The sequence below is a fragment of the Macrosteles quadrilineatus genome, unplaced genomic scaffold, assembly GCF_028750875.1.
Source record: "Macrosteles quadrilineatus isolate MER2022 unplaced genomic scaffold, UCM_ALF_1.0 Scaffold_9__3_contigs__length_116548681, whole genome shotgun sequence".
Classification (NCBI taxonomy): Eukaryota; Metazoa; Arthropoda; class Insecta; order Hemiptera; family Cicadellidae; genus Macrosteles; species Macrosteles quadrilineatus.
Genome location: NW_026542602.1, coordinates 29,194,907 through 29,207,474, shown reverse-complemented (window position 1 = coordinate 29,207,474; position 12,568 = coordinate 29,194,907). Strand labels below are relative to the sequence as shown.

The 12,568-nt window shown below is 39.8% G+C and overlaps 1 protein-coding gene across 6 annotated transcripts in view; it reads right to left on the bottom strand.

The window, feature by feature from the left end:
• Positions 1-12,568, bottom strand: part of LOC129002397 (dnaJ homolog subfamily B member 3-like) — a 99,573-nt gene that overhangs the window by 27,230 nt on the left and 59,775 nt on the right. For 5 of the 6 annotated variants that reach the window (XM_054430169.1, XM_054430168.1, XM_054430172.1 and 2 more), the window contains exon 2: positions 3,759-3,845. In XM_054430169.1, the coding sequence (XP_054286144.1) occupies positions 3,759-3,823 (65 nt within the window). In that variant the 5' untranslated portion in view covers positions 3,824-3,845. Of the gene's footprint in view, positions 1-3,758; positions 3,846-5,395; positions 5,474-12,568 lie in introns of those variants that run through there. The other variant, XM_054430171.1, reaches the window with a different exon arrangement.

Here is a 12,568-nt window from a genome sequence, read left to right as displayed (position 1 = left end):
ATTATTGAGCTACCGACACAATAAACCAGTCAAGATAATTTTAATACCTCTAACTGCATTTTCACGACTTTAAGATAAACTGAATGAGAACGTTAAGTGGCTGCGAGTGGGGTACCTCACAGAGTCACGTAGGTGAGCCCACGCAGCCCACGGTGCTCGAGTGTCCACTCAACATTACCTCACGACCGCCCCTCCACACACACACGCACACGATGCAACAATAGTGTCACAACCACAACACCACTTGTCACCTGTTTATAAATACAGTAAACACACCACTCCTATATTAACCTATCTGCCGTTAATCAAGTTTAACATCTAGACTCTATTTAGCATTTATAAGAATGGATTAGGTTTTTTATTCCAGGAAGGGAATGATAAAAATACCCCCGCAGCAGCAAATCTGCAGACTAAGCAAATTATACTTGCCTGATTGGATTTACACTAAAATGTCTCTTTAGAAATATCAAATTTTTTATTCCCTATTTAAATAGCATTCGTTTCACGAGTAGGCCTACTTAGGTTTCTAAAACAGGGAGAGTAAAAAGTGTTATATTTGTAAAATGTTAATAGTTTAGTATGAAGTACAATGGATTTTCCAAATTTGGTCAAAATATCTACATAAAAAATTAAACTACAACAGTTTACTTTATTCTTCATAGGAATAACATGGGAATTATAAAGTTACAAGTTTGTGGAATTTTCTCTGTAGCCAATAGGCGCATAATAACGCTTCAATATACTAAATTAATTATTTGTTTTTTTAAGGTCTACAAATAGTTTAGAAAGTAATTGCTAAATTTTATGTTTTCTGGGTCAATAATGGAAAAAACCCAATTTTTACCCCATAAAACCCCAATAAGCCCCCATTCCCATAGTCCCATCATGCTGGTTCGCCAACTCTTTCGAATAAATGTAGGTTTACACATTATACCAAATTTCATCAAAATCTGGTCATTTTTGCTTGAGTTATCGTGTTAACGGACACACACACATATATATTATGGTAATAAAAATAATAAACCATAGTAGTCTACCGTTTTTATTTATTTTTTTTTTTATCTCTAATGCATCTTGACTCTCAAGTCATGGTCACAGTCAAAATATTCACAAAATTTGAACGGATGGTGTTTTTGGTCTCTAGGGACCTCAAAACGATCTCAAGTAAATCGGTCCCAGGTCTAGGTCTTACTATGAGACCTACAGTAATAGCTTATTCCCTATATGGGAAATTTGCTAAAAGGAATTTAAAAAGGCTTGTCTAAGTGTTCATATCTAAACTTCCCTGGTTGTGAAGAATTATAAAGCTTCAACTGTAGAAGTTCAAATATCTTTGTGATGAAATTGTTAAAATATCAAACATGGTCAGTTTTTTTTTATTAAATTATACGTATTGAGGTTGAAGATTGAACAAATTGTCTATTCTCCGGAAGCATTGAACAATAATGTGAGCGGTTACTGCTGAGTGTTGATGCGGACTGTACTGATGTGCCCAGATTAGCCGACACGAAGGGCAGTGCCCCTCCCTGCTAATGCCATGGTTCAACCTACTCCCTACTTACAACTGCTATTGTAGACAAATTAGTTCCTTCCTCTTATCATCTACTGTGTCTGTTTATACTCTGCACTTTATACGCATCATAAAAAACATGATCTTGTGAAAACACAGTAGTAAGCTTTGTAAGCAAACTGTGTCATCATAGTTGGGGGAAAAGAACAAGTAGGCTAGTTTTATTGATAATAGACAATAGATAAAAGTTTTATTGATAACTATTTTATGTATTGATATAAAACTTTGTTATGTAGCATGTGCTCGCTGTTTTGGGGCTCTAACCACCTAATTGTTTTGAAACGTCTTTCTAATTTAGATTTTAAAAAGTGAAAAAAAATTACAGGACGTATTTTGATGTTCTAAAAAAACTACTGTACTGTACTTTATGAATAGCTAAAAAAATGCAATACATAACATAGCTTTTACCATTGATAAATTGTTTAGGAGGGAATAGTATTTAAAGATATAGGTAGACAATAACCTATTTTGTTCTTGCTTAAACAACAAAATGGGTATTTATGAAGTGAAGTACAAGAAATGGTATTTAGTTAAATTTAGTAACTAACTAAATTATGGTAACTTATTTAAAAATGGCATTTTCAAGTTAGCTCTACGAGTTAGGACTACTTTTGTTTTCTTATGGCCTTTCTGAAAATTCCTGAAAATTTCTGAAGAAATGGTATTTAGTTAAATTTAGTAACTAACTAAATTATGGTAACTTATTTAAAAATGGCATTTTCAAGTTAGCTCTACGAGTTAGGACTACTTTTGTTTTCTTATGGCCTTTCTGAAAATTTCTTTCTTTCTGTATGCCCTAAATGTTTGTAAAGTGAACACTCATAATGCAAAGTGAAAAAAAATATTGGACCATTATAAAACTATTAATACAACAAAACCGCGTTCCTACTTAAATTAAATTTGCCATTACTTTGATCTGTCTTTGTAGCGGCACTAACGACTAAATCATTAGGTTGCCTCATTTCAAGCCTCTATTTTGCAACTGCTGCCAGTCGCTACTGTCCTGGTCAACCTTGGTTGGCAGATTGGGCTTAGCTGTAGGCCCACCTACTTGCTTTTGTTTTTGGTGTGAAATAAGGTGGCAAACTTTAAATATTGAAGCAATTTCAATCATTTTTTGAGTAAGTGCAAATATGGTATTGTTTTGAAAGTTTGAATGAAATTGTACTCAAAACAGACAGAAAAAATTGTATCCCTAAGCTAGGGTCAACTATTAGCCATAACTAATAGCAAAAAAATATTTTTAAAATGATTATCATTGGCATTGGAACTGGAGACACAATGCTGTGTATTTATTTAAACACAAATATGAATGAAGGTCGGCCGAAGAATGGACTGAGGAGATGCCTTTTGTAGCTTTGTTACAAAGCCAGCTATTTCAAACTAAAAGTCTGATACCTTTTAAAGCCTAATGACTTTTTGGGTCTTGATGATTGGAGTCTCCAATTGAAATCTATTACCACTTACCATCTTTTGTATTTACCGTTTTGTGAGTCAAATTTCTTAAAATTTATTTATCTAGGCCTATCATAATTTAAAAAGTAATGTCAAATGATCTCCAAATATGAGTTTAATTAATTCTGATTCCTCGCCCACAAACATGAGCACCACTTATCAAATTACCAGTAGGCCTACCCAAAAGACCTAAGCTACTTGTCAAACTCGAACTGAGGCAATAGCAATAGCAGTATCAGCTTAAAAATAAATTAAAATTACTCAAAAAAACAGTGTCTATTCTGCATTCTTTCAATAACAATGACAATTAGTTGTAGAGAAAGTTGTACTGTGTGTGGTAAGTGCTAACAGACTGATAGTCAATCAATCGTATTGCAATGACATCAGAGGCGGGGGGGGAGAGTCCTTGCATGGCCGTACAAGGCACAAGCCGTCAATACTGGTAACTCTACTCTGGAACCACCAGCTGGACACAGGCCTTATGTGGCCTCCGACCAGACAGAGTTTGAGGTTAGTCTGCATACTGCGCAGTTTGCACACAAACAATGTGACACTGAGTAGCGGGAGATAAATTCCAGACCCAAAGCAAACAATAAGATCTAAATGTAATACTTTTATTTGAGAAATCTTATCGTAAGTATCCATTGCAATAAGTTAAGGCCCTTCCGGAGAACGTTGTAATAAGCCTAATGCTTTGGACAAATAACCTAAAACATGAGTAAATTCTACTTACGCTTTTTTTATCTCAGCAACTGAGGCTTGTCTGTGCACTTCCAACACACGGTAGTAGTCAACCATCCCGGTAATGCACTACTCAGATCTGAAAAATAACATCAAGTTAGCCTATTTAGGCCTACAACATTCACAATAGGCTAAGTTATGTGATGTGGAGAGCAAAAAGGGACCTCTTGTCAGGAATTTTTTATTTTGAGTTATATATAACTTATTTGAATTCCTTATTAAATTCCGAATCACTTGGTGCAAGTGCCATGCATCTGAGAATTTTTTGTGTTTAAGTTCTGGACTTTGAAATTTTGTTTTGAAAAAAAGGGGTCATTTTGCGAAAAACTATTGAAAATTTCAAACACTGTACGCATAAAAACAGTTTTTTTTCGTATTTAAGAAACAATTTTGATATCAAAAGAAAGGTTAATAAGTTATCGCTTTGGAGGCAATATCAATTTTTGATTAACTCATGGTAGTTTTCATTTAAATAATTGTTTTCTTGAAGCATGTGTAGTAAAAATCACATATTTCTGAAATGGGACTTCTTGTTTGAACAATGTTATTTCTCCATAACATAAGGTAGGCCTAACTGTTGTCGGGACCGCATAATTGTGAGATTTTTTGTTCTTTGTAAACTGAACTTTGTTCTGTAAATTTCCACTAGAATGCAGGACAATTCATTTATTTGACTTTCATTTATTTGACTATAGTCTGTTTATAAAGTGAATTTAACTTATTAGAAATCGGACCTCTTGTCGTTATGGCAAAATAACATTGAGCGACAAGAGGTAGCCTACCTTTTCTCAGACCCATGCAGAGGCTAACAAAATGATTTATTTCGAGCTTTTACATCTTCAATTCGATATTTGAACCATTACTACTATTCTATGTTAATTGAGGTATAACATTTGGGAAAACCCGAATTTCATATTTTCGACCTTAATTACTTATATCGGCCGTACCGTACTGAAAATTATGAATCAACGACAAGAGGTCCCTTTTCATTTTCCAAATCGTGTTTCTAATAACTTAGCTTAAAGATGGTTGTCCAAAATCTTCACAATCTGTAAAACTTATTCAAACATGTGTGAATCTGCCAATAGGCTAAAATCACCTTTTTAAGTTAATATGCCTATATTATAGTGTGTAAGTGTGACGTGGTGTGCACTGTCTATTGGTACAGTTAAGTATTGGTAGATTCACGTAAATTGTCAAAGAAAAACCAACAGCCACCAATATAGGCCGAATATAGCCTATATTAGAAGGTTTAAGTTATTTGGCTCAGATTATACTATCAGAGAATCGGATTATCGGTTACAACGACACATCACTTTGACGAGATCTCACCGGGATTCGGGTGGGAAAACAATCGAGCTAACAATACGCTGGTATGATCAATCTTGTCTGATATAAAACCTTATAACCCTAGGTTACCTAGAATAGAAGTGTCCACAAAATTATAAATATTCAAGAGCACATAAAAGGTTGAGTTTGGCTAGGCATAATATTCATTAGCTAGAATTTAGAGGTTAAGTATTCTGTAAACTGAGAGATTGGTTTTAAACAACGTAAAAGACAAAATAGTCTCCATTTAATGAGGTGTTAAAACGGTATGATAATAATCTGGAAGTTAGGTAAATTTACCTGACACGTATTAACGATTGTGACTTTGACAATAAATTGAATACAAATAACTTGGACACACAAACAAACTAAAACTAAACAACAAAAACAACTAAACGTTTGGTTTTGGTTGAAGTTGCAGGCAGTGCGGCTGCGGCAGCAGTGTAGCCAACAGTTTCAAGGCTACGACAAAATTATCGTGTGTATGATTGAACTCCGCATTTAGGTATGGAAATAACTCAAACAACGTAAATAATTTGTCCTTTATTATTACAAAACGAAAAATTAATAAACGGTATTAGCAATCTGACACATGCTTTCTCCCATAAAGGTCGATTCACACACATCAGTTACGGCACGTCACAGTAAAGTCACTTCAGGCCACTTCAGGCACGTCACAGTTAACAAAAATATTCTTTAATGGATTTTCTATTGCGCTATCTACACTTATCCGTTGCAGTCCCGTCAGTCGCTCTACCGGCATCCGTCAGTCAATTTCAGATTTCTTTCCAACGATACTTTTTGATTGGTCGGACGCCTGACGGAACTGTTTGAGGTTAGAAAATAGTGTTACTGTTATTTAAATGGTTGCGTTTGTATTTTGAGTACTGTTTGTAACAATCAACAAGATGGACGATGATAATTTGATAGAATATAGGTTTATAAATTTAAAATTTGGACTATAAATTACTGTGAATTTTAGAGACGGAAGACTGACTGAAACCAACTGACGGACAATTGACTGAGAAATTGCGGATGCAACTGTGACTGGACTGTAACTGGACTGCAACTGGACTGTAACGGAACTGTGACTGGACTGATGTGTGTGAATCGACCTTAAGCTTGTCAACAACCTTTATCATGGGATCATGGCCGGGTAAGCGGTGGCAGTAACTATTATAATTTTGAAGGAAAAATCACAAAAGTTGCAATAACATCTGAACCGTAATTGTTACAGTAATGGGGGTTGCGTTATTTCGTTCAGAATAATAAGGAAATATGGTAATAAGGACTCATGGTCCTTATTATTCTGAACGAAATAACGCAACCCCCATAACACACATTAATTTTAATCAAAACCGGGGTTTTGTCCAAAATCCGATTTTATTTTTATTTTATGGGATTTTTATGGGAAAATAACATAAGTTAAAATAACTTTTAAACCGTAATTTTTACGGATATATGATTTGTAGCCTACCATTTTTTTTAGGGAGATACTAAATTGTTATGAAAATCGTTCGGGCCATTTTCGAGAAAATCTGATTTTTCCATTATTTAATGGTTTTTGTGAGAAAATCCCCATTAAAAATCAAAATTAAAAAATTCCTGGAGATACCATAGATTAGTGCCTACATACCAAAATTCATCAAAATCGGACTACATCCACACACACAGACACGGCCATGCACACAGACATCATTTCGAAAACAACTTTTTTTATTCAGGGGGTAAAAAATTGAAAATATTGTTACAAGTCAGGAGCCCCGCGCAACAATAGCCAGGCGCCGTCTCAAAAGGGTTGTTTGTTTACACGGGTTTCTCCTAGCGCACCACTGATAGACAATAGACCCATGTCAACGTACTACCTCAATAGGGGCCCTAGAACCTTCTACACTTCTACGGCGTAAACACCTTTGTCTAGGCTACCAGGGGTCTCCAGAATGTTCCACGGTAAATTTATATAAGGGACCGTCTTCCGGCACACGGCAGTTGAGTTGAGTTGAGCCTTCCGAGAATCGTCGCGGCAAGCGCCCGTCGGTGTTAGTGACCAGTGCTAGTGCTAGTGGCAGTAACAGTGTAGATACAGTGTAGTGACACTAGTGACAGTGTAGTGACAGTGCTGTAACAGAAGTAGTGATAAATCCTGTAAAAGGTTAGCTGTAAGTAGAATCATTGTAAATTAGAATAGGCTTTAGCTAGGTTAGATAGGGTTAGTTAGGAGTTAGGTAATTGTAATATCTGTAAATATAGAATAATTAGTGTAAATAAATAGTTATTATAAAATCGCCAAGTTTTATTTGTAAAGAACCCGTTAAGCCCGCAACAATTGGTGTCAGAAGTGGGATTATTTTGGCGATTTTAATTGTAAAATATTGAGTTTTATTTTAGTTGTATTAGATATTAGTAAGATTCAGGGTTTTTGTTACATATTAGTAATTTGTGCCGTAAATTTGTTTACAAAGAAAAGTCATTTATTGTGAAATTATTTTAATTGTTTTGCATAAAAATGGCTTTCAAAGGTGTAAAACTTGATGAATTAAAAGTAGCTGATCTTAGGAGAGAATTAGAAGAACGAGATCTAGATACTAGTGGAACTAAATCAGCCCTTCAGGCACGCCTTAAACAAGCTTTAATTGATGCAGGTGAAGACCCAGATTACGTTTTATTTGAAACATCTGATATGAATAAAATGCTTAAGAACTTGGAGATAAAAATGTCAGAAAATAGTAAAACATTAGAAAACCTAGAAGCTAATATTGAGGCAAAAATGTCAGAAAACAGCAAAACATTAGAGTCAAAAATGTTAGAAAATAGCAAAACATTAGAGTCAAAAATGTCAGAAAATAGCAAAACATTAGAGTCAAAAATGTCAGAAACTAGTAAAGCGTTAGAAAACCTTGAAGCTAATATTGAAACAAAAATGTCAAATGTAGAATCAAAAATGCTAAACAAGTTAGATGAGTATTCTAGCAAAGTTGATGATTTAGAAAGTAGGATGAATGAAATAGATGAGAAATTTAATTATATAGAAAAAAATCTAGAGAATAGGTTAGTTAAGCTTAGGCAGGAAATGGCTGCATCGGGGAGCTTCACACCTGCGTCATCGGCTAGCACTGGCGAACTTCAGCAGGATAACGCCCTAGAAACGATCTCCAAGCCAGCGCCCACCATTGCTGCCGTTGCCCATCAGAACATCGTTCCTCACTTCGATGGCAAAACCCCCTGGGAGGACTACATGCTTCTCTTCGAGACAGCGGCTATGGTCCATGGGTGGACCGAGGAGACAAAGGCTTCAGCACTGTGCCTTGCACTACGGGGCGATGCATTAGCTGTTCTGCATGCTATGCCAATGGCGGAGCGGAAGAATTTCGCAGAATTAGTAAGAAGATTGGACATGCGCTTTGGACATCGACATATGGACCAGCTCTACCGATCACAGCTGCGGAACCGGATCCAGAAGCCCAGCGAGTCACTCCAGGAGTTTGAAGCCGACATTGCTCGCCTGGTGAGAAACGCCTATCCATCGGTCACTGATGATGTCTACGAGAGTTTGGCGGTGGATAAATTCCTAGACGGTCTACGTGAACCTGAGACTCAACAGGCAGTGAAGCTCGCCAGACCAAAGACCCTGAGTGACGCACTGACTCAGGCACTGGAGTTCGAGGCTGTGCGACAGTCGGTGAGGGGCCAGGCTCGAGTCCGCGTGGCAGACGCAGAACCTACAACTCCACTGGACATCGAGGAGCTAGTAAAGAGAGTGCTGGAGGCACTAAAAACTCGTCGCCGGCAGATACGCTGTTGGAGCTGCGGACAGATGGGACATCCCCGGAGTAAATGTCCTTCGACCACATCAGAACCGAAGCAGGAAAACTAAGGAGGGTTGATGGAAAGGGGCAACCGTCAGCCCGCGATTGGAAATCCCCGAGGAAAAGTGGTAAAGTTGCTTCACTGGGAAGTCAGTCGAGCAGTTTCTACGTCGACGGAAAGGTGAACGGGCGTCTCCAAAGCTGTCTTCTGGACACCGGGGCGACTATGGCCATCCTGAATCCAAACACTGTGTCGACGGAAGATATTTCACCAACATCGTGGTCTCTACGTACAGCTACAGGTCAGCTGGCTCAGGTCTATGGGCAGACGGTTGCTACCTTCCACATCGGTGGCTGCGTGTTTCAACACTGCGCACTTGTTGCCGACATAGACGAGGACGTGATTTTGGGAACCGATATAATGGTGAAGTACGGACTGAAGTTGGACATGTCAAGAGGACTAGTGACTCTCGGAGATGAAGATGTCATACTACGACACGGAAAAGATATCTCTGCACGCGTCCTTCTTCTGGAAGACACAACGCTACCAGCACGCAGCCAAGTCATCGCCCGAACTATTGTCGAAGGAGATTGGACTAGTGGGCAAAGTGTTCTTCTGGAGCCAGGAAGTGACAGTGAATCCCAGCTTGGACGTGGTGTCTTTGTCGCCAGATCCTTATTTAACTTAGGACATGAAAATCCGGTGCAACTGATGAACTTGAATGGTTTTCCTGTTACGATAAAAAGAGGAGTAACGATCGGAACGTGCGTGGCTGTTAATTCGGTGGTACGTCAACTAAAATCATGCCCGCCATCTCCAAATGGATTACCAAAGGAGCTAGAAGATTTCGTGGAGAGCACCTGTCAGGAGCTGACGCATCAACAAAGTGCAAAAATAAAGGACTTTATTACTAGATGGCAAGATGTCTTTGAGTACGGAAGTGGCCCTAGAGGAAGGACGAATATAGTACAACACAAGATAGACACCGGAGATGCAAAACCCATACCGGTACGTCAGGCCCCTAGACGACTCCCACTGGCAAAACGTGACGAAGCCGAGAGAATCATAAAGGAGATGGAAGCGGATGGTGTCATCGAGCCTTCTAGCAGCCCTTGGGTGTCACCTGTGGTACTAGTGAAAAAGAAAGACGGCTCATCAAGATTTTGCGTAGACTACCGCCTTCTCAACAATGTCACCAAGAAAGACAGCTACCCTCTACCCAGGATTGATGACACACTCGACACTCTGGGAGGATGTCAGATATTCTCAACCTTAGACCTCAGAAGTGGCTACTGGCAGGTCGGGCTCGCTCCTGAGGACAAGGAGAAGACAGCGTTCTCTATTGGGACAGGACTTTACCAATTCACTGTGCTTCCTTTTGGACTTTGCAATGCCCCTGCTACTTTTGAAAGGATCATGGAGAACGTCCTCAGGGGATTGTCATGGGAAACATGCCTGGTATACTTGGATGACATTATCGTCCTAGGCAAATCCTTCGAAGACCACCTGAAGAACCTGGAGAATGTCTTTATGCGACTGCGGATGGCTAATCTCAAGTTGAACCCCAAGAAGTGCAACTTGTTCCGCAAACAGGTTAATTACCTCGGCCATGTTGTATCAGACAAAGGAGTATCTGTGGATCCGGAGAAGATCAGAGCTATCACTGATTGGCCAATACCTCAGGATAAACACCAAGTTAGGAGCTTCCTTGGGCTGTGCGCTTACTACAGAAGATTTGTAAAAGGATTTGCTAATATTGCCAAACCACTAACTAAATTGACCGAAGACAAGAGAACCTTTGTTTGGGACAACGACTGTGAGAAATCTTTTGAAGAGCTGAAGGCCAAATTATGCAGCGCACCCATATTGAGCTATCCACGACCAGACGGAAAATTCGTACTAGACACGGATGCCAGCAATACCGCCATTGGAGGAGTCCTTTCTCAACTTCAGGATGGAGAAGAACATGTGATCGGATACTTCAGTAAGGTACTGTCAGCACCGGAGCGAAATTACTGTGTCACCAGGAGGGAGCTTCTGGCAGTGGTGAAGTCCATAGAACACTTTCACAAGTATTTGTATGGAAGAAGGTTCCTCTTGAGAACGGACCATGCCGCACTGATATGGCTTCTAAGATTCAAGTCTCCAGAAGGGCAGGTTGCTAGATGGTTGGAAAGGTTACAGGAGTATGACTTCGAATCAGTCCATCGTGCGGGACCGAGCCACAGGAATGCGGATGTACTTTCAAGAAGACCATGTGGAGACACCTGCATGCACTGCACACGCAAGGAAGACAAAAGTGCATCAGTTCATCGCGTGACCGCTGTTGACGACGAATGGGACAGTAAGAAACTGTCAGAGGACCAGAAGGAAGACCCAGACCTAAGACACGTCATGCAGTGGAAGATGGACAATAAAGGAAGACCGTCGTGGCAGGATATTGCTCCATTGTCTAAGAACGTCAAGACCTACTGGGCGCAGTGGAACTCGATTTTAATGGAAGAAGGAGTTTTGAAGCGAGTCGTCGAATCGGAGGAAGGGGGGCACCGAAAACTCTAAATAATAATTCCAAGGAAGAGGGTTCCTGAAGTGCTAAGGGAAGTGCACGATGGAATTTCTGGAGGCCATCTAGGGGTACATCGTACACTGGTGAAAGTAAGGGAGCGCTTCTACTGGGCTAATCAGAAAGATGACGTCATAGACTGGTGCAGAAGATGTGTGACCTGCGCAGCATCAAATGGCCCTGTCAACAAACGAAAAGCCCCAATGAGGAAATACAACGTAGGTGCCCCGTTCGAGCGCATTGCCATTGACGTTGCAGGACCGTTCCCCATGTCCGATGCTGGAAATAGATTTATTTTGGTTGCAATGGACTACTTCAGCAAATGGGTAGAGGCCTATGCATTGCCTAACCAGGAAGCGGTAACAGTTGCAGATATATTAATCAAAGAACTGGTTAGCCGATTTGGCGTCCCACTCGAACTTCATTCTGACCAAGGAAGAAATTTTGAGTCAGTGGTATTCTCTAGAATGTGTGAAGTTCTTGGTATCCGGAAGACTCGAACAACACCTCTTCATCCACAGTCAGATGGCATGGTAGAACGCATGAACAGGACGATGGGAAGATATCTGTCAAAGGTTGTCTCCGAACATCAGCGGGACTGGGACCAATACCTGCACCTGTTCCTACTTGCTTATAGGAGTTCTGTCAACGAAACCACCGGCCAAACTCCAGCCAACGTAGTTTTGGGGCGAGAGCTACGTCTTCCATGCGATCTGCAGTATGGATTGAAGCCGGATGAATGTGTGGTTGGCGAGGACTACGTATCGGATCTCCGGAAGAGGATGGACGAGATACATGAGAAAGTTCGTCGCAACATATCTGGAGCAAGTGACAGGATGAAGGAGAGGTACGACGTGAAGGCCGAGAAAGGAGGGTTCACACCTGGTGATCTCGTGTGGCTACATAATCCCCGAAGGCGTCGTGGTTATTCACCTAAACTCCAGAACTCATGGGAAGGACCCTATGAAGTTATTTCCCGTTTAAATGACGTCATCTACAGGATTAAGAAACAACCAAATGGCAAACCAAAAATAGTTCATTTTAACAGGCTTGCACCCTACAAAGGAGATCACGGCCAACAAGTTCGGAACCTCTCAACCGAG